At 46.7% G+C, this 23,226-nt stretch overlaps 1 protein-coding gene across 1 annotated transcript in view; it reads right to left on the bottom strand.

Moving 5' to 3' along the window:
- The window catches only part of CHCHD3 (coiled-coil-helix-coiled-coil-helix domain containing 3), a 332,794-nt gene that overhangs the window by 70,119 nt on the left and 239,449 nt on the right, over positions 1-23,226 (bottom strand). The window contains exon 7 of the mRNA XM_006887200.1: positions 2,360-2,430. Within this exon, the coding sequence (XP_006887262.1) occupies positions 2,360-2,430 (71 nt within the window). The remainder of the gene's footprint in view (positions 1-2,359; positions 2,431-23,226) is intronic.

Here is a 23,226-nt window from a genome sequence, read left to right on the forward strand (position 1 = left end):
TTGAGAGAGAATGACGTGGCTGAGGTTCTGCTGAAACCTAAGCCTGACGTATGGTACAGACGCAGGGTGTCCTTTGGCAGGTAAGTCACGCGTGGCAGGGTTGCGCTGTGCCTTCGGCAGTTAAGTCACATACGGCAGGGTTGTGCTGTGTCCTTTGGCAGGCAAGTCACGTCACTGTTTTCATGACCCTCCCTCTCTAGCAGCCTAGGCCTGGCTGATGACATGGCAGATTGTTCAGAGATCAATCTTCTCATCTAAAACCAAGCTGCTTGCTTGCTCTTGAAAGCCTCGCTCCTTCCAATTTTCCCATTTGCTAAGCTCACGTATCTGGTTCTCCCTTGCTCCATGTACCCAAGCAACCTCTCATTCAAGCCAAATTGTCCTGCAATGTCTGTTTTGCATCTATTGCTTTCTTTTCGTTAACATTTGCACAGACCTTTCAGTTAGTATTTCTGGATCTTCTCTCCCATGACTTCCATCAAGCGCCAGATTAATATTTCTACCCAGGCACAGCTGCGAAGTCAATTACTAGCTACTGGCTTTCCAAGTCTTTTCCCAAGTACACCATCTATCTTTCTCCCAAGGAGCAGCTGCTGGGCTTGAGGCACTGACCCTTCATTTAAGAGCACAATGCATAGAGAATTCTGCCACCAGAGCTCTTCACCTCGCCAGTCACCTTCCGATGGCTTCCCAACAAAGACCAGATTGCTTACGACTGCGTTTACCTTCCCAGTTTTATCTTACATTATTTTCAGGCAAACCACTGGTCTTAACTACTTACACGATTTCCTTCTGAATGTCTCCCACCTATTGGGCGCTCATCAGGCCTCAAATGAAACATCTTCGTTTAGCAAGTCTTCACAGATCATTCTAGTCAGAACCGATTGTTTTTTACTTGCCTTAACTGTTAAGTATTTGTATTACTATCATCTTATAATAATTAAAAAACACCCCGAATGGCCAGAGTGCCAGGTGAAAAGTTCTCACAGTACTGAGATTGAAAGGTTCAAAGTTAGAGAAGTTGTTTTACAATTACAGGAAAAGAGGGAGCTCGGGTGGCTTAGTGGTAAGAAGCTTCACTGCAATCCCAGAGGTATGCGGTTCAAATCCACCAGATGCTCTGCTGGAGAAGGAGGGGCAATCTCCTCCTGTACCAGTCAGATCCGATTTGATGGTTCACACACACAAAATAATAAAATGAAATAAAAAAAATTAAAAAACAAACCAACCCACAAACAATTATAGGAAAAGAAAAATGCAAAACTCAAATACGCAGATTTCTCTTTAAAAGTCAAATCTATACCCACTACATCTAAATTAAGAAGATACATAAGACTGCTTGTCAGAGGGCGGTATGCGGTGCACTCGTGGAGGGCCTTTCTAATCTCGAAAAAGAACATTTACTTTGGAACATGGAGATTTCTGTTTGTTTAAATACACCGCCATCATGAGAAAAGGATTTTTTTTTAAAGTATCATTTAAATTAACATTAACATCCATTATTGCACAACCTGCATGAAAGCAAAAAGTAATGACTCCCCCCCGCCCCCGGACTTAATCATGTCATCAAATGCTTACAAACATATGCACAGAAGAAGGTCAGACCCCAACCAATCTTTCAACCAAACCTGTCACAACACCTCTTTTTGCTTCAGTAATTTGCAAGTATGTTACTAACAGAGGTGACACAATGCAACCATTTAGACACTCATGAAAATTCTGAATGATGCCTTCATACCTAATGCGAGAACTGGCAGCAGAGGGAAGGGCCAGGGCCAGGGCCAGGGCCAGGGGTCACAAGACACTTTGATCCATCAATTACGGAACATTCATTTAAAGCATCCCAAGGATTAATAGAGGAGCAATTTAACAGTGCCTTCATAATCAAGGGCAAGGTAAAGTCTGCACTTTAAATGCATATAAGGTACATGGGAAGAAATATGAAAAGAGCTTTGACATGAAAAAGGTGGATACCCAAATTTGGACGTGCCCATCCTTTTACGTCACAAAAGTGGAAGGTTTCTACGTTTCCATTAGTAGAAGCAGTAATTTAACATCTCCTTCATAATCAAGTGCATCTTACCTTATGTATTATTCCAAATGGAAGTTCTATTACTTTCCATGACTTTCCATTTCTCTTTAGTACATAAAACAGAGCTAATGGCAATGAGCACTTGTGAAATGCCCACTCCTTGCGTCTGAATTCCAGGGCAGTAGAAAACCCGGCTCCTTAACACCCAAGTACATTTCCAAGCAACCCGGAGGACTGCTCAGCACCTCCTCCGGTCAAAAAGCAGCACTCTGCACAGTTTTAGCTCATCGGAAACAGTAAATAGTGACAAGACTGTTCAGAACTTACTTGAACTTTGCTTCCACTTCCTCAACAGCTTTCTGATACTGCTCAGTCGTGACCTTGTAGAACTCTGAGCTCTGTGGGCGGAAAGCGAGAGAGAGGTTTCACTGCCCAGGAGAAACATGCCGTGCACGAGACTCGGGACTTGAGAAGACACGCAGCATCTGGCTGTGGTCATCCAAGTGGGAAGGGGACACTTATGAAAACACTTGGGAAAAATTCATTTCTAGAACAGAACAGTGTGCTGGTAGCTGGTTATAAATACAAATTAAACTTTCACAGTTATAATTTATCATTATTTGATCCTTCAGAGGATGTCATTAATGTATATTTTTGAAAGATTGCTTAGATCTCCCATGTTTGGAATCTACCACTGCGAAATCTAAGACCGCCTGAGCGCGAATAATGAAATTCACCCCCATCATTCACATTTGCCTACCACTCCATCAGCGTGCAAACTCGATCTCTAAGGATCATTTATATGCAATATTTTTGTCTTCAAGATGGATTCTTTATGGAGTAGAATTTGTCATCCCCCAAATTGTGGTCATCCACATGACCGACGAGAGGACGACCATTTGTAACAAATTAATCAAGAAGCATAAGGGGGCGCGACTGTAGGTATTTTTATTTTATAAGAAATCTTTCCAGTATCAGATGAATAAACACAGCACCAAGTTGCCACAGTACAGTAATGCCTCTCTTGAGGTGGCAAACGTGAAAACAATGCACTGTAGCGATTTTTTTTAAGACCTGTCTCATTGCTCGGGGTGGTGGTAGGAACCCTAAATGATGCCATCAGCCCCCAGACTCCAATGAAATATACTGCAGAACAAAAGGAGCAATGTGAACGGACCACAGAACAGAGGGGTCCACTGTCGACCCTCACCTCCAATCACTCAGGAGCCACATGTTGGGGTGTGGGGTAGTTTATTTTGCAATAAATCATTGTTGGTTGGTAAGAAAATGAAAACACAATCCCCTTCACGTCAGTGACCCCTCTGCATTTAACAATCTGTGCAGCCCAATGACAGTCACATCCAGGTTTCTTGGATGTAGATGAAATCAATAGGGATGTGATTAGACAGCTGGCTCGGGGTGGCTGCAGCCTCGGACAGGTCACCATTTGAGATGATGAATGGCTCTCCATCAAGCCCGAGTCCCCTACGATGCTAACATTTACTATAATCTTATTTGGGCTGCGATTTATCTTTCTTGCACCTGATCAATAAAGATGAACAGAACAGTTGTAGGGATCGATTGTAATTTTTTATCATTTTCAAGCATGAAGATGCATTTCTGACGTGAAGACAATATTCTAAGCGAACTATTTCTGCATTTTTTAAGAATCTCAATTTGAGAGATCAACTGCGCCAGTCTCTGGGCCGAGAGGTTTTAATTCATCTACGGGTCTCAAGTGATTAGAAAGCCATTTGTCTTCTCAGAAATCTTAACTCCGGGTTATGGGACACCTTCACTTGTCAGATGCTCTTTTCTTCTGCAATACACCAGTCACAACAGGCTCTTTTGCAATGTGTATTAAGCTTCTGAGACCCCTTCTAACCAAGAGGGCAGCAAACAGGAGTTAGTGATCTCTCAGTAACATTGGTGAGAAACTTCTGAAATCACTGTCATGAACTCAAGTGAACACTGCATGCTGTCAGTCATTCACACACAGGTCAAGCGGGAACTCTGTGAGGACTACTGTCATCATGGTAAACACTGAAGAAATCAAGTTTTGGGAAGAGACAAGACAAAGCAGAAAGATCTGGCCTTTGGTTCTCTTCTGGGACCTAGTGGATGTCTTCTAACACCATCCCACATACTGGCAATTTACTTTCCAAATTCCTAACTATAACACATAACTGAGAACGCCATCACTGTGACAAAGCTGTTGTAGAAATCAAATATGATGCACGTGAGAGTGCTTTGAATCCTGTTCAGTGTTTCTGAAGAGCAAGACCGACCAAAGGAAGTAATGTTACGGGAAGAGAAGGAAGCTGGGTAGCCTTGTGCTGGGTGCTCTGGGGTGTGCCGCGGTCTGTTCCTACGCATGGCTGACCCTCCAGCAGGCTCTTGGAGGCAGAAAGCTGTACCGGAGGAGACTGCTCGCTTTTCTCTGTGGCTCAGCGGATAGACTCCAATTGCCTCCTTTTGGGTCGGCAGAACAACTCCTTAGTCACTAGGCCCCCTGAGCTTTTTCCATTCTGGGTACAAACTCCAAATGAGCAATGTAAATATCAAGCTTTCTGACAAGGGCAATACACAAAAGGTGTTTGGCCAGATACAACCATCTGGGAGCTCTCCCATGTTTTAGAACATCAAATGCAGGCATGATTACCCACTTTACCTAGGAACACCCACCCCCTCCTCTCACACACACCCCCTGTACTGGAGTTTCCAGCCATCTTTACATACACATTCTCAAATTACAGCCTCAGGCTTTAGTTCTGCTATTTCCAAGTCCATGATCAGTTCCCCACAGTGCATTTATCTTCCTAACAAGGCGAACTCCCCAAGAGGCACCACCACAGACATCTAAGAGAATAATCACACACATTCTTGAGTTCTGTCCACAGACAGTGCCACATTCATTTAAAACTCTATGCATTCAATCAACAAAATCAAGTCACGATATAAAAACTGACAGCCTTAGAAAGCCCTTGGGGCCAACAGTCCTACTCCCGGCTGCGGGGCTGCAGAGTCAGAATTCTATGGGACATCGCTGTGGGTTTTCGAGGGGAGGATATTATCCCCACAGATATTCACCTTGGGGGCGTCTCAGAAACTAAGTGGTGGGAGCGTGTTAGTATCTGCATCACTCAGGGGTGGAATTCCAAATGCCTATCCAGGTGACGTCTAAAAGGACAGGAGGAAGACGGCATAGAGAAGGGGTCTGCACTGCTGTGCTTTCTTAAGTTCATTTAAAAAATGAACTCATTATATGAAATAATTTCTAATACATTGAACATTGTATACTCCTTCTACCTCTTCAAGAAGTCAAGTAACAACACATCATTTGCTGGGCGCTCCTGCCCTCTCCGCCTCGTGGACACTGAGTTAGAACTCCAAGCCCAGCTAATCCAGGTTTCTGAGACTGCCCGCCCATGTCCTGCCAAGCAGGGTGTGATCCACACAGCCAACGAGGTGTGGGCTTTGTCTGCAGGACAACTCCCTGCAGGTGAGGCCATGTGAGCTCCCGTTAGGTGGGTCGGAACACAGATGTATGCTCGGGCTGTCCATGGCCCAAAGAGGCTGGCTGCGTCAACACTGTGCATATACTCTGTTGTTTGTTTTCAGTATCTATAAATCTAATCTTTATTTGTCTTTGGGGGTTGGAAATATTACATATAAGCTTACAGATATATTTTAACATTTTGTGTAGTACATATTTTTTCTTTATATACTTTATTATTATTAATTTTAATGAAAATTTACAGACACTTTGGATTTCCATTCATTCACTATTGCACTTTTCTCCCTGCCCTTATACTTTTTACTAAATAAAATGTGCTCCTTGTAACTTCTTATTCTGAAGGTGTGTTGTTTTGAAATAACAGGAACAGCCCCACACTCACTGTCACTGTCACTATTCCAACTCACAGCGACCAGCCTTTGGGTCTCTGAGGCGGCATCCTTTACGTAGACACTGCCTGGCTTCCTCCCTCCCAACGGTTGGTGGATTCAAACCATTGATCTTTCAGCTAGCAGCCCAACACACAGGCACCAGAGTTCCCTACTAACTTTAGGATTCCAAAAGAAAAATAGTAAAACACTGTCCTGATGCTAACACCTTAGATAACCATGGTGCAATTACCACAACTAAGAAATCAACAATATTATTAACTCAGCTACAGACCTAGAATTCCTCAGTGCAGGACTCACTCCCGGGCACCTTGATGCATTGGACTGTCACATCTCCTTAAGTGGCCCCCAAGACCCGACACTGCCTCAGATTCTGTAACAGAGGTGTCCCTAAGTAGCAATGCTGTTGGTCCTTCCTCACAGCTGAGGGCCATGGAGCTCCGCCTCCAGTCTGCACAGGGAGCCCAGAGTCCAAGAGGCACCGTGATCTCCGGAGAGGCTGCCTCGTTCTCTGCGCTGCCTGCGCTCAGGTTTTTCATGTTGCTCTTCTTATTTATTATATAAACACTATGTTGTTGTTGGTAGGCGGCATCGAGACAAGTACGACGCATAGTGGCCGTGGGAACAAAGGATCTGAACCCTGTCCTATCCGGTGCCCCCTTCACACTTCCTGACACACCGGATAACACACAGTGCTGAGGAGAAACAAGCTGCTGAGTAGCTGACAAAGAATGGAAGAGAAGCAGCCGTGAAATACACGGGGAGGCTGCCGGCTGGTCTTTCAAGAAACCATCATCTCAGGGCAGAGGACATACTGCTTCTAGGCCTGAACGGCTCTGTGTGGCTGGTGGTTGCTGGGGAGTCAATTCTGACTTGTGGTGACCCCTGTGTAACAGAGAGCTGTACGCCATTGAAATTGCTTTTGAAATTTTATTTTATAATGCCTTTATTTTTCATTTATTTTATAATGGTTTATATACAAAGTTCATAAGGTTCATATACATTGTTTTTCACACTGGACTTTCCCCCTTTCCTTTACCAAATCATCCACAGGGTTTTTAAAGGCTGTGTCTACTGTCCTATCTCTGTAGCTTAGAGGTAAAGAACTGTGCTGCCAACATAAAAGTAAACAGTGTGAATCTACCAGCTGCTCCATGGAAGAAGAATAGTCAATATCCTCTCATGCAATTTACTGCCTTTGAAAACTCGCTTGAAGGTCAGCTACAGGTTGGTTCCAACTTGATGGTACATATCAACAACGATCTTGCATGATCACTGTAATTCTGAATTCAGTAACAACAATATTTTAAATGGGTGGGTATAAACAGCCAACCTTTCAGCTAGTATACTAACCCTTAACTGTTTATGCCACCCAAGGACTTCGCTCCATTCACATCCAGAATGCATAGTCTTCTGTCCCATTAATGGCGAGAAAAGTACCTGAAAAGATGTGTTCAGTGGAGGTATGGACTTGTGCCAGGTAAGTGTCATCCAGCCAACTCTTGTTGGTCTAATGTAGTCATTTCCTCCTTTAAGAGGTGAATTGTGATTGCTTGAAACAAGTATAAACCATGCTTTCTTAGAGACGGGGAATCTCAGAACTTCAAAGGCGAGTGGTAGTATCTCTGAGATGTGTTAGCTCTATCGAAGGTCTGGTCAGGGCTTGTCTTTCTTCATGGAAGACAGTGAAGCAGGGCCGTACTGCGGTGAGCCACCTCAGGACAGCACAGCTGTTCTCTCTCGTTGGGAAGTGTTCCTCACCTCGAGGAGCGGAAAAGGCGTCAACAGAAACAACAGCTATTTTCACTTTCCATAATCAGAACGTCTTCCGGCCAGGGCAGCAGGGAACAATGACGAAAGCCACAGGAAGACGCTGAGCTGGTGAGGCCGACTGCTCCACTGTGAGCTGATTTCATAGTCGGCCTGAAAGCTATGCCAAGAAGTGGTCCACAGTATTGCACAAGTACAGCGCAGCACTTTCTTTTCTGTGGGGGAAGATACAGTTGCGTATCAAGAAGTGTGAGATTTTACAGAAACAGTGAGGGGACTCTTCTGTCACCTCGTATTTTAGGAATATTCCTCCTTCCAGATATTTTCATTTAAAGTGGTTCATGGAATTCAGTGGTAGGTTATTGAAATTGTACCTCTTCCTTTGTAGAGTTGACAAGCGATCTTGGTTTTTAGTCAAACAACATGCACAGATGTTCCTGTAGATCCTGGAACCACAAGGCCTCCTTAACGTAGCTCCACATGTGCGGAGTGCATGACATGTATGCTTATGGGGTGTGTGTGTGTGTGTGTGTGTGTGTGTGTGTGTGTGTGTGTCTGTGGGTGTGTGTTAGGCATGAACAGTACAATATTTAACCTCAGATGTCGCCATAATCCTGTAAAATGGGGATGATAACAATAATTAATGTAGTTGGATTTTTTTTTTAGACTTAAGTAAGATATGGAAAACTTTTTAAACAGTACATGAAGCTAACAATATAAAACCCTCCATGTCCTTGAGCCCCAGAGCCCATTCTGAATTATGACCCTGCAATGGGTTCTCTGGGCTGCAGACCTTTAAAGGAAGAGACTGTATTTCCCCCAAAGGGCAGCTTGGTGAACTCAAACCTCTGAGTTTTCCTTCAGTAGCTTCATACTTAAGTAAAAGACTGTTTTAATTGGTGATTTTTTCCCCCTCAAAAGTCATTCCAATAAGAATGTAACTCTTTAAAACCAGAAAAGTCCAGTATCACTGCTCACGTTGGTACCCTATTCTTTTTTGTGTTCCTTAATACAAATGTAAAGGTACTGTCAGGATGTACAGAGAGAGGCTACGCGATGGCTGGGAGAGTCAGGAGCGCCGCCGGAGCTCAGAGGTCATACATTAGCCCGCCTTCCTCCACGGTGCAGCTGGTGGCCTTGAACTTCTAACTCCTTCAGCAGCACAACACTTACCGCTCCACAGCACCGGAGCGCTTGCTCTCTCTGTACGTACATAAAAATATGTAGGTGGGCTTTATACATATGTCTCCTATTATTGTAAAAATAATTTCAGTACTTACAATAGTGAAAGGATAAACCAGATAAGGAAAAGGATAAGCTGAGCTCTGGTAGCTCAGTGGTAAAGAGCTGAGATGCCAACCCAAAGGCACACGGTTCAAACTCACCAGTGGCTCTCCAACAGAAAAACAAGCAGTCTCCGCTTGTGCAGATGAACTGACTGAAAACCCACTAGAGGGTCATCGGTACAAGTGCCGTCAAGTCGTAGACGACTCACAGCAACACTATGAACCAAAGATCTGAACTTTCATCCTTCCTCCAGGTTCATAGGGTTTCTGGAGGCAAGCTGTTACGGAAGTGGATGCCACTCCTGCTTCCAAGCTTGTTTTAATCGGGGAGCGCCACCAAACACTGTCCACCATGGGTAACCATTCTCGCACTTGACACGTCAGTGTCACGGTGTTCAGCCTCACAGCAACCACGAGATACCTCTGTACAGCAAATGGACACACCAGTGCTATGCCGCTTAGAAGAATGTTTGACCACAAACAATTAAAACCAGTCCCAAGGTTTTCACAGAAATCAGATCTGCATCCTGGGCTCTCACTGGCCAGAAAATTAGCTTCCTGCCAGCCAACTGTGCCACAGCCAGGCCCCAGCCCGCACAGAGAGACAAAATCATGGACTCACCACTCTGAGTCCACATAACAACTATTACTGTTGTTAAGTGCCATTGAGTCGTAGGCGACTCACAGAGACCCTATGAAAGAAAGTCCTCAACACTTGCGTGACTTTCATCCTTTCTCCAGGTTCATAGTTTCTGGAAGCAAGCTATTACGGAAGTGGATGCCACTCCTGCTTCCAAGCTTGTGTTAATAGGGGAGCTCCACCAAACACAGTCCGCCGTGAGCAACCATTAATGCATTAGACACATCAGTGTCAAAGTGTTCGGCTTCACAGCAACTGTAAGTTACCTCAACTATAAGTTATGGCAAGTGGACACACTAGGGCTGTACGACCTAGAAGAATGTTTGAACACAAAGAAAACCAGGCCTGAGGGCCGCGGATTAGCATCACCCACCTTTGGCTTGGTAGCATTACTTTATGTCCACTGCGCCAACGGATCCCTCTCTATGTTGTACAACTGGCCCATATAAAAATCAGCAAAGTCCAGCTATGTAAATGGCCAAGATGAGAATCAATGTTCATTTCTTGACTCCCCAAATGGATCTGCTCACGGGACCCTTTAACTGTGGAAGGTCTATAGAGGGAGTAGCCTTCCCTGAAACGCTGTGGACGCCTTGTCTTACATTCTCTACAAGCAACTCTTTGTTTCTGAGAGAAACCTTTTCTTATTGGTTGTTTCTCAAAACAATGTAAGCAAGATAAGGAAAGAGAAGCAATTGCCAAATGGCCACAGAACTGATGGTTCAGGTGCTATGAAAAAAAACCAGGAGTATGCTATCTAACATGACAGGTATTAAAAATCCAAGACCCTCCAAGAAAAGGACTGTTGTCCTCCTTCCTGTCTCCTCAGGTCTGGAGCACACTGTGCAATAAAGGCAACAATCTTCTATCTTCTCCCTACATGTGGTTCTGTCCCAGGGCCTCTGTCACGTGAAGGACTGGAGTCGACCTCCCCATCTCTTCCGGCTAGGCTATCTGTGCGATTGACTTTGCCCAACAAGATGCAAGAGAAGTGACTGTGATGGAAGTGACCATGTGCTCTCTCTTGGAAGTCCATTCCATGAACTTGTCAGGACCACAGACAGAGGACAGGGGGATGGAGACACCAGACCAACCCAGGAAGCCATGCCAGCCCAGCCAAACTATCAACTGGCCGCAGGGAGCCCCGCCAGGACCACGGGCCTGGCCAGCTGATACCTGCCTAAATAGGAGACTTGAACTGTGCTCAAGTGGCATTTTCCCACTCCTTAAGAGGTAAAGGAATGGCTGGATGCTCGAGGCACCAAGTCTGTGGTGGTATGTTCAGTAGCAAAAGACAAGAGCCTCATGCCCTTCCTCTATATTTTCCTCATTCCACAGGCTTTTATCAAGCATTAACCGCACAGGCTGACAAGGTGTGAAGCATGGTCTCCTCCACCATCCTCTTAGCCTCCCAGGGAAAAGGAACACATCTTAACCACCACCGCCAGACTCAAACTCTCTGCAGGACAACACAGAGCTTCATGCTGGAGTGACGCTAATTTTAGGCCCCCTTCCAAATCTTCTCCTTATTACTACAGGGTGGCACAGAGGCAAGTGTAAAGTAAATAAAATAATATTATAGCACGGAGAAGATACAATGCGTCATTTACCATGTCTCCAATCTATTCCAGACAGAAAGGAAATGGGTACTGCTGTCTGTTCTGTTGTAACAGTACAGTAACAGTTTAACCTACAAACAACTGGTTTAATAGGGCAAAGAATTTCTTTTCTTCATGCAGTCAGTCTGGGTGTAGATCTCATGTCCAGGGACAGCATCAAGTACCCAGGTCCTTTCTGAGCCTCCCTGACACCTGGTTTTTGACCTCATAAAATGATGATGGCTGCTGCATGTTTAGTTGTTGTGCCCAGGTCCCAGGAAGAAGGAAGGGAAGGCAAAGCTGGGAGCAGAAGTTTGGTGCACAGGGCTTTGCTTGCATTTCTGGCTAGAATCACAGACCAGGCCCAATTCCTGGCTGCAGAGAGGCTGGGAAGCTGATACTGCATTCTGGCTTCCAGAGCAAAGAAAAGCAAGCAAAGAGGAATATAGGTGCTCAATGAGTCAATTATTCCTGCTACAGATAGCTGAGTTGACAGTGCAGGGTCGTGCGTAAAGCAAGCTGGCCACTTCTGGATGCAGGCATTCCAGTATTTCCATCCACACTCCCTTCATCTTCTAGTTTTGATTGCGTGTACAGTATGTGTAGGGTGTGGAGTGGTGTGGTGTTTGTGTGACTGAGAGAACGAGAGAGAAACAGGATTTACCCATCTGGTATTCTGCTACCCCAGAACAAAGTTTTTGGACACGTAGGACAGAAATGGGAATCAACAAGCGTGGGTACCATCCTCCAGTTCCTCTGGGCTGGCGGGGGCCCACATCTCCCATCTGTGTTCAGGGTGTACAGTCAGATGCATGTGCACAGACACACGTTCCTGCTGGGTTTGGAAAGTATCTGATTTCAAGTTCTTAAATGAGACAGAAAGTAGTCTTGCACTATTGCTCCCCTTCAGAAGCTTTTATTTCTCTTCTATTTTAGCTCACAGGAGCACACCTCGTAGCAGGTTAGAGAAGAACACATCAAAAATGGCTGTAAGAAGAAAAAAAATGTGTTAATAGCTCTTGTCAGTTGTTTTACAAAATGCAGCCTGTGGCGACTTGGGCACGACTGTGTTAACATCCGGAGCGGAAGCACTATTTAAGCCTGAGGGAGCCGGCTAACTCCCGCTGACCGTCCACTCAAGGCCTGTGGTGACAGAGGCGATGTTTAGCACAGAATGTCTGGAAGAGGGGGGAAGTGTGACCTTGGATGTCAGACTCTTTGTTCTTTCTAAGCTAATCTAGAATTACCACTCACTGAGGGTCTCTCACTCCTGCAGTCCACTCTAACACATGTCAGTTGCCCTCTGGCTAGTCGATTCAAGGTCTTGTACTGCTGTTAGCTGCTGGTCAGGTGGTCCCTGATGTGTGGCAATCTCACGCCTCCACGACAGGCTGCGCACTGGACTGCTATGAACCACTGGGCATTCTCTGGCTCATTCATGGAAGTCATCTCCAGTCTATTTCCAGGTTCATCTGGATCTGAAAGCTCTCCTGAAAGATGTTCCACCTCCCAGCACCACATGGGCCCCCATGGAGGGGTGGATAGGGACTGCATGGAATGTGTGCTGTCTACAAACCAAATCCACAAGGAAGACACGAATCTCCCCACTGAATCACCAGCCCCACGTCAAGATCTGTAGTGTATGAAGACTAGGAGTTGTTGTTGTTGTTATGTGCCATCGAGTCGTCTGCGACTCATAGCGACCCTATGTACAATAGCCCTAAACTCTGCCCTATCCTGTGCCAATCTCACCATCTCTGACACAGCTACTTCCATGACCCCAGCAACTGACTTAATCCATCTCATCGAGGGTTTTCCTCACCTGCACTGTCCCTCCACCCTCCCAAGCATGACGTCCCTCTCCATGTCCAAAGTATGTCTGACAAAGCTTCAGAATCCTTGCTTCCAAGAAGCATCTCGGCTTCACCCTCTCTAGGACAAACCTGTTCATTTTCTTAGCAGTCCATGGTATATTCAACACTCTTCTCCAACACCACAGCTCAAAGGCAGCAATTCTCCTCCTATCATCCCTAGTCATTGTCCAGCTCTCTGATGCATAGTAAGTGATTGCAAAGACCACGGCATTAAGACTAGGAGAAGCGCTCCCAATGACAATGCCAGCAAGCACGTTATTAGTGTTAAGTAGCTGCATTCAAATAGTCTTACTTATGGTGCCAGGCCTAACGCTAGCCCAGGCAACCTGCTGTAACAGTCCTGCTACGTGCAGGTAAGGACATTTTCCCCCGAGGGCTCAGCACTGGGGGCTTGAATAAATAACTGGAGAATTAAAAGAAAACCTCACTAATGCTTTGACCTTGGTAGAAGTGCTTCTACTGTCCACTCTAATGGCTGGTTTAAGTCCTGCCTCTCATGTAACTTCTGGGCAAGTGAAGTCTCTTAGACGGGCAGAGGGAGGAATCTGATAACCAGCCGTGGGAAAAGGTGCTCGTGAATAGTTGGCATCTTAAAGAACCCGGTTAGTGGAGCTTCTTAAGCTCAATGGCCTCAGTTCCATTGTCTGGCCAACTCTCTCTTTTCATCCCTCCACCCAAATCCCCACCTCGGACTCAGGAGAACGGTGCTCAGAAGGCAGGAAAATCAAAGCTAATACTTAAATAGCTTGCTATTTGCCAACATGGGTTCAGACCCGGTGTATCAGATCCAGTATTTGGTTTCTAAAAGCTGGACCAAGGAATGGGGTGTGGTTGAGATGGCATCTCATTTTCTAACATCTGAAACGAGGAAGGGCCTTATCTAGCAGCGTGACTGAGAGGCTCAATGGGGCAATGCCAGCTCAGTCATGGCACAGAAACTGGCACATGGCAGGGGTGCAATGAAAGCGTTTCTTCTTGTGGAAAGCAGAGGTGTCCCATCACAACTCCCACCAACGACGCATGCTCCCCTAGCTCATCCAACAGCCTGGATTTCTCTGTGAGGGCACAACCACAGAATCATCAACCAGGAGGGTGGAAATGGTATTGCTGGGTTCTAGCCCAGTACTGCTATGGTTTTATAGAACAAGAAATTAAACTATTTACCCTGAGACCCCAAGATTTCTCCTAAGAACCATTTGTGCATAATCGTAAGCATATTTTCACCCTTCTCTACCTTTTCAAATTCCTATCATCAATCATTAATAATCAAATAGCACTTTCGCAGCTTCTAATGAACCGAATATCCTGGCTATTGAGTTACAAGTAAAAACAAATGAAAACTCTGAGGAAAAGTCTCATGAATCCAAATCTACTTTTCCTCCTTCTTCCTTAGAAGATCTCTGTGGATGGATAGAGGATGGACTGTGAAAGATGACCTTCATAATTCCAATATAAGGGGAACTGGCAGGCGAGATTTCCAGGAAAGTTCCTTAGAAGGAACTACCTCAGCCAGCAGATAACCTTGTCAGTCTTTCTGCCTTTTATCTTTCTTCCAGCGTGTGATGGCTGGTGCTCCAGCCGCTATCTTGGAACATGAGTAAACTTCAACTAGGAAGTCATGGACCAGATCTGGAGTAGAAGACCAGGCACTCTGTCCCTGAGGACTCCCATACTGGCCCTGGCTTCGCCACCAAATTATTGAAATATCAATTAATATCACATGCAAGCAAAATACTGAAGATTATCCCAAAATAGAACAATAAATTGGCAGAGAAAATTCCAGAAGTTCAAGCTTAGAAGAGACCATAGCACTAGGGATATCATTGCTGATGTCAGATGAATCCTGGCTGAAAGCAGAGAACACCAAAAGAATGTCTATTTGTGTTTTCTTGACTATGCGAAAGCACTTCACTTGTATGGATTATAACAAATGATGTCTAACATTGAGAAGAATGAAAATCCCAGAATACTTAACCATGCTTCTATGAAACCTATACCTAAACCAAGAAGCTGTTGTTTGGACAGAACAAGGGAACACTGCATGGTTTAAGCTCAGGAAAGGTAAGTCTCAGGGTTGTATCATTTCTCTACACCTATTCAATCAGTATGCCAAACAAATTAATTTGAAAAACTAAAGTCCAATGAAGAATGAGACATCAGGAAAGGAGGAAGACTCATCAACAACCTGCATTACTCAGATAACACAATCCTGCTTGCTTGCTACAAAAGATCAAGGACTCCAGCCTTCAAGATGGAATTTATCTCAACATCAGGAAAGGAAAAATCCTCACCACTGGACCAATAAGCAACATCATGACAGAGAAAAGATTGACTTTGTCAACAATTTCATCTTACTTGGACCCACAATCAACACTCTTGGTACTAGTGATCAGGAGACGTATTGTGTTGGGAAAATCTATTGTCAGGGACCTCTCCAAATTACTGCAGAACAACTATGTCAGTATAAAGACTAAAGTGCACGTGACTCAGGCTATAGTCTTTTCAACCAGTTTTTATGCCCCTCAAAGCTAGACAGTGACTAAGTGTGACAGAAGAAGAACGGATGCTGTCGAGCTGTGGTGTGGAGAAAAGCTCTGAATATCCCAAGCACTGCCAAAAGAACAGACAGATGTTTTGGGAAAAGTGCAGCTAGAATGCTCCGTGGTGGCGAGAATGCAAAGCGCTGTCTCACATACTTTGGGCGTGCAGCTAGGAGAGGCTATTCCTTGGAAAGGGACGTCAGGCGAGGAAAGGTGGAGGGTCAGAAAGGGGAGGGAGACACGGACTGACACAGCGACTGCAGTCATGGACTCAGGTGTGTTACAGATGAGGATGACACATGAGGGGACAGCTTCAGATCTGCTGTTCACAAGGTTGCGAGGGGTCATACTCAACACCTAACAACAGATGTCTTTTAAATGAGGAAATACTGGCCTTCATTCTAATTAAGCAATTATTCAGACTTTTATGACAGTCACCCTGCTCTGCTTTCATGACCTCAGAGCTGCTGACACATAAGTGTATGCCATCCCCCGAGCCGTCACACGGGCGACGGGTGTGCCGTCCCCCGAGCTGTCACACGGGTGACGGCTGTGCTGTCCCCGAGCCGTCACACGGGTGATGGGTGTGCTGTTCCCCGAGCTGTCACACGGGTGATGGGTGTGCTGTCCCCCCAGCCGTCACATGGGTGATGGGTGTGCCGCACCCCCCAGCCGTCACACAGGGGTGCTGTCCCCTGAGCTGTCACACTCTCCCTCTACTTGTTTGTAACTGGTTTCCTTCTCCTTCTCTCCTTTCCAACAAAGGGCTGGAAACATGTTTAAAAAAAAAAAAAGTTAAACTATGTTTGATTCCAGCATCGAATCTTACGATCTCTAAGAAGCTACATTTCGTGGCAAATCCCACTGTCTCCCGGGTACCTTGGCAGAATTAATAAACTACTTTTGTAATTACCCCTTCATTTCATCTTTACTCTTTCTCTTATGAAGAAATAGAGCTGTTCAGAGCTGCTTCTGGCATTTCTCCTGTTACTCCAGGCGCCTTAGAAACTTCACTAATTAGCCTCAGTTGTTTTTCCCTTGATTGAGTTTTCTAATTAGAATGGGAATCCCAGATCCACTGGCAGTCTGCGGATGCTGGAGGACGTGCCTCAGTTTCTCGGTCTTGGCAACTGAGAACAGGTGGGGTCTGTGAGCACGGGGAGCCCTTAGTCTCCTCTGCTTTTTCTGAGGCCTGTGCCAGACCTCGCCTTGGGAAGTGGGGGCAGACGTCTGCACAGTCCTGGACGGGGTTTACGGCTTTGTGGGGGCAGACAGACATCGATGTACTAATCCCACAAATAAACGTATAATGTAGGAAGGAATTAGAGTCTATCTGAACACTTCAGGGAAGTTGATGTTTCCAGGCAGTGGTTTTTCCAAGGAGCACCCAAAGCCTCGCACTTCCCTGAAGAACTGAAGCACTCTTCATGCTCCGTGGTGAAGTCCGCTGATATTCAATCCTCATTTCTCTGGCCTTTCCTGTCAGATAATTAAAACTTTACTCAGACTTCTCTATTTGTAAAACTTTCTTCTGACCTCACTGGGAATGAGTTTATTCTGAAGGACATGGGGTGCTATAAGCTGGAAGAGACTTGATGACATCGAACGCTAACAACAGCATGCATTAAGAGGAAAAGAGGTCCACAAAGTAGGAAATGTAGAAAAAGCAGAGGGTTGCTGTTTTTTCCCCCCACTTAGCTTAATAACTTTTATTAGGAGATATTTTTTATATAAGTAGTCTATGAGAATGCATTTAAATACATTTGTGCACTTTTTTTCCTACAGAGTTTTATAAATAAGTACACACACTGTACACATCAAGTCAGAATGTTCTGGAGGGAACAATGGTTATCCCTGGAAAGGAGAAGTGAAGGAACAATTTCTTTCCCGCCTTTCAGATAACAGCCTTCTGTGACAATTTAAGTATTTACACAAAGGCTTATATAATTTTTATAGGATAACCAGTGACGCCTTTGCTTGCAGCAGGCGTGACACTAGGACCTCTATCAAGCACTAACGGTAACTTATGAAGACTCTGGGAAGGCCAGCCCTGACCCTTCCTGCCTCCCAGACCTCATTCGCAGGTTATCCTGAGCTCCCCCATTAGCCCTGGAGGGCAGGCCTTGTCCCTCAATATTAGCCCCGTCTCTAATAACACCAGTGAAGGCTCTTACATTGTTCTAGTGCTTATGGTTCCTCCATCTGTGATGACACAGAGACACCGCTGGCCTCCCGTCTCCGGGTCTTCTGAATCGCACACCTGAGACTCCTGCTGTGACACTGGACATGCCTTGCTGCTTCATCCACCGCCGTGAGACAAAGCAATTTCACAGTCATCAGAAGGGTCATCGTGAGAATTTACCGTGGTGTCTTGCAAGACCCGGGGAGTCACTCTTTAACTTACTGTGTGTTCCCGGGGCCTGGGCCTCCTCTTCTCTGCAGGGCCAGGGAAGGAGGTCCATTCAGACTCAAGGTCCTGTGTCCTTCCTGGACATGCTCCTCGCGGTCCTGTGTCCTTGCCGGACGTGCTCCTCGTGGTCCTGCGTTCTTGCCGGACGTGCTCCTCGCGGTCCTGTGTCCTTGCCGGACGTGCTCCTCGCGGTCCTGCGTCCTTGCTGGACGTGCTCCTCGCGGTCCTGCGTCCTTGCTGGATGTGCTCCTCGAGGTCCTGCGTCCTTCCTGGACGTGCTCCTCGCGGTCCTGCGTCCTTCCTGGACGTGCTCCTCGCGGTCCTGCGTCCTTCCTGGACGTGCTCCTCGTGGTCCTGCATCCTTGCTGGATGTGCTCCTCGAGGTCCTGCGTCCTTCCTGGACGTGCTCCTCGCGGTCCTGCATCCTTGCTGGACGTGCTCCTCGAGGTCCTGCGTCCTTCCTGGACGTGCTCCTCGCGGTCCTGCATCCTTGCTGGACGTGCTCCTCGCGGTCCTGCGTCCTTCCTGGACGTGCTCCTCGCGGTCCTGTGTCCTTGCCGGACGTGCTCCTCGTGGTCCTGCGTCCTTGCCGGACGTGCTCCTCGTGGTCCTGTGTCCTTGCCAGACGTGCTCCTCGCGGTCCTGCGTCCTTGCTGGACGTGCTCCTCGCAGTCCTGCGTCCTTGCTGGACGTGCTCCTCGAGGTCCTGCGTCCTTCCTGGACGTGCTCCTCGCGGTCCTGCGTCCTTCCTGGACGTGCTCCTCGCGGTCCTGCGTCCTTGCTGGATGTGCTCCTTGAGGTCCTGCATCCTTCCTGGACGTGCTCCTCGCGGTCCTGCGTCCTTCCTGGACGTGCGTGCTCCTCGCGGTCCTGCGTCCTTCCTGGACGTGCTCCTTGAGGTCCTATGTCCTTGCTGGACGTGCTCCTCGCGGTCCTGCGTCCTTGCTGGACATGCTCCTCGTGGTCCTGTGTCCTGCTGGACGTGCTCCTCAAGGTCCTGCGACTTTCCTGGACGTGCTCCTCGAGGTCCTGCGTCCTTCCTGGACGTGCTCCTCGCGGTCCTGCGTCCTTCCTGGACGTGCTCCTCGCGGTCCTGCGTCCTTCTTGGACGTGCGTGCTCCTCGCGGTCCTGCGTCCTTCCTGGACGTGCGTGCTCCTCGCGGTCCTGCGTCCTTGCTGGACGTGCTCCTTGAGGTCCTACGTCCTTGCTGGATGTGCTCCTCGCGGTCCTGCGTCCTTGCTGGACGTGCTCCTCGAGGTCCTGCGTCCTTCCTGGACGTGCTCCTCGAGGTCCTGCGTCCTTGCTGGACGTGCTCCTCAAGGTCATGCTCTACACAGTCACTGCTGAACACCTGGATGGCTGTGCGCAGGCATGCTGCTTTTGTACTGCCAACACACCCCTCCTCCCTTGCTGGTCCCACATCACCTCGCATAGAAAGGAAGACTCTCAGTCCTCATGCACACCCTCTCACACCTGCTCAGGAGAGACGCTCCCATGTACACATGCACGCAAAGCCCTCCTGAGACCTGACAACAAAACTGAGATGAGAACCCTCACTCCAGACGAAGCAGGTAAGCACTGGTTCCCTATCATCAAATGGTCAGTTCTGTGGACACTGACAATGGCTGATTAACGGTCTGAAGGTCACTCTATATGTTACTGTTATATTCACTCATCTCTTGCATCCCCTGATAGGCCAACCTACAGTCCACTCATTCAGCAGGCACCCAGTGTGGAAGGGTTAGATGGGCCAGGGCTAGCAGGGCTGAAAGGTAGACAGCAGCTTCAAAGGGCAGTGCAAGGAAGAAATAAAAGAAAAAAGAATTAAAAACACAAAATGTCTAGATTCTCATAGGAAATTCGAAGGCCTCTACAAATATTTTCCTGGAGACCAGACTAAGAGACTCTTAGCAAATCCACTCTACACTTTACCTTCTGCCTGGAGTTCCTAGATGGTGCAAATGGTTAACGTGCTTGCTACTGGTCAAAAGATTGGTGTCTAACCACAGGGTCCTGGGAACCACAGCCTGGTGGAAGTCAACCACTTAGAACCCAAAGGGGCAAGGCTGGCCTGACACTCACGAGGCTTCCATGACCTGGGAAACGCTGGTTAGCTTGTCATCAGGCAGGTCTGTACAGAGGGACTCTAATAACGAAGCAGGTGAGATCGATACCAACGTAAGTGCGCTGGGGAAAATTACAGTCCCCAAGGGGAAAGAGAAGCGATAAAGAAAAAGGTCAGAGGGGTCAAGACCATGTGTACCTTCTTCCCATTTTTACTTAGAGTCGACTTCTAACACACACTTGCTAAAAACAGCAAGTTACTCAGGAGGGAAAAAAAACCCAAGCAAAATCCCTGAAAACTGAGTCAACTTTTGAACTCCTGCTGAGGCACGATATACCTGGCTGGCTGTGAGGCGTGCACCAGCTGAGCAGTGACTCCAAACAGAATCACTTCTATTTGTTCAGAGGTAATACTTTCCAACAGCACAGAAAATAAGCAGCTCACATAAGGGACAGGGCCTCTGACAGTCATAGAATCCAGACCACTGGCAGCCTCCAGGTGAGGAAGCTGGAGATCCCACACTCCCTGACCTCGGCAGAATTACGAGAACAAGGCCTTGGTGGGTATGTACCCAATGATCCAGAAGTGACAAAGGAGACTGAAGCTGAACAAGACGACCTCGGCCCTCTGCGGAGAGAACTGCGTGTCATTTCAGAGTCATCAGCACTCAGTCTCTGAACATCTCCAACCTGGACAGTGAATCCGGGGTGCGAGGCAGGTGAGGGAAATAGGATCACTGCCTTTAACAGTTTCCCATCCACATGACAAGGCCTAAAACTACAGAGAATTCAACCAGGGCCAAGCACAAAGCCTCAACTTCATCACTTTCTTCTAATGGAAATGATTCTCTTCTCTTGACTGAATAAAAGGTCTGAAGGGCAGAAGATTCGTGTGCAGGTTATGGGAGATTTGTGAGATGCACATGGCTGAAATAATTTCACTGCACTCTGGTTAAGTGGGCTATTTTTCTTTGTTGACTTTTTAACTTTGTTTTCTCTTTTTCCACTGATAGAACCAGCGTCAGTGAGAGTGTGAGGTGAAGGACTCCCTCATCATTTGCTAGTGAAGGTATAAATTGGTAAAATTTATGGCACCGTGTCCCAGATGCCTTCTCATGATGTATATTCTCTGGTTCTCACTTCTAGAAATATCTGAAATAAATAATCATGGGTGTGCGTGTGAATTTAGCTAGAAGACTATTCATCACAGAATTTATAATACTGAAAAATGAAAAACAACTTAAAATATTCAGCCACAGAGCATGTTCAGAGAGGAGGCAATAGATCACAGGGTTGATGGAATAATTGAAAAATGCTGATTTTTAGAGTGGTTTGGAGAAAAGTATTTAAAATCTTCATATACTCTACTGTTATATATTATAACTGAGTCGAAATCTACTCATAGCTGATCCTCCAACAGGTTTTCAGAGGCAATAAACCACATGGCAGGAGACTGAGCCCTGTACAGTACTTAACCGACTCAGAGCTGACCCTCCAGTGAGTTTTCTGAGAAAGGACTGCTCTTCTTTCTCCAGGGAGCAGCAGGTGGTGGATTTGAACTGTGTGCTTCTGGGATTTCAGTGCAGCTCCTTACCACAAGGCCAATGTTGTTGCTGACATGAGTCACTGAGTCGATTACAACTCACTGCCAGCCTATGAACAGTAGCTCCACACCCTATCCTGTCCTGAGCCAATTTCACTGTCTCCTAGACCTCCCTTATACGCTACTAGATTTTTTTTAATTAATTAAGATTATAAAACTATGCTATGAACCATGTAGAGCTGTATTCCTGGCAACCTTGTGCATAACGCACTTAAAGGTCAGCAGTTCAAATCCACTTGCTGTCCTGCAGGAGAAAGATGGGCAATCTCCTGCGTTTAGATTTCCAGCTGCAGAAGCCTGATGGAGGGTCACTTACAATTAGACTCAACTAGACGACAAGTGACTGAGAGCAATATAAAGAAATGTGCAAAACACACTCATGCATCTATACAAAGAAAAAAGGCTTAGGGCAAATGACTATGACACTACTGGTTTTCTGGCATCATAGTAGGTGGCAGGGATAAGGTCTCTTCCCTGTCTCTCTGCTAAGGGGTTAAAGGAGGCTACCAGTGAAGCACTTCACCCACAGCAGATGCTCAAGAAATACTGTCTCCTTTTACTGAGAACAAAACTGGACCCTAGTAGAAGACTGCACTCCTCTCCCACCTAGTAACTGCAGGTATTCAGGGAGACCATACCAGGTGCCTCCTGCTGGAACTTCAGCCCAAATGCAAGTTCCATCACGAGGACAATGAAACAGCTCTGGAACTCTTAAAAGAGTTGGTGGATAATATGCTTGGCTGCCAACTGAAAGGCCAGGCTGCAGAGCTACCCAGGGGCAGGTGGTCAACACGCATGAAGACGCACTGTCGACCATTCACTATTACACAGACGCGACGTCATCTCACCCAGCAACACCTGCAAAGGTCAGTCAGCCAAGCAAGGCTGGGGAGGCTGTGGGGAGAGTGAAGTGCTCATCTCCTGCCGGTGGGGCTGTAAAATGGAGCAACCACTGCGCAGACCAGTAGGCTGCTTTCTCTAAGACTTGGAAATAAAAATCGAATCCAGCAATTCCGTACTAGGTTCAGGTCCTAAGGAAATGAGAGCAGTGACAATAACAGACACAGCATCTATGTTCACCGCAGCATCATTTACAATCGCCAAGAGAAACCACATAAGTGTCCATCAATAAACTGGGTGGTGCGATGAGTGAGGTAACACGGCCCTTCCATCTACAGCTTCTCTAGTCTGTCTGCCTATGCTTAAGACCTCATTCAAGGATGAGCTATTATTTGTATTAAAGTGAGTGGATTGAGATGCAAGCCTCACCCAACGAGCAGGTACTGTTACCCAAGTCACTCCCCTTCGTTCTCCTGGGGTCGAGGTTTCTAACTTGAGATCCTATAAAGGAAGCTCAATACCTGTTCACTGGCAACACGGCCTCTAACCTGCTCTGTCTGTGCAGACAGATGATAACTAACACAATCACCTCAGCCTGCAGGCTCCTGGCCTGTCGTTCCCTGGTCTCTGAGACCAGACATCGGTGCAATCGTGGTGCTCAT

This window comes from Elephantulus edwardii, unplaced genomic scaffold, assembly GCF_000299155.1.
Source record: "Elephantulus edwardii isolate Elephantulus edwardi_28Jun2011 unplaced genomic scaffold, EleEdw1.0 scaffold00055, whole genome shotgun sequence".
NCBI classification, from domain to species: Eukaryota; Metazoa; Chordata; class Mammalia; order Macroscelidea; family Macroscelididae; genus Elephantulus; species Elephantulus edwardii.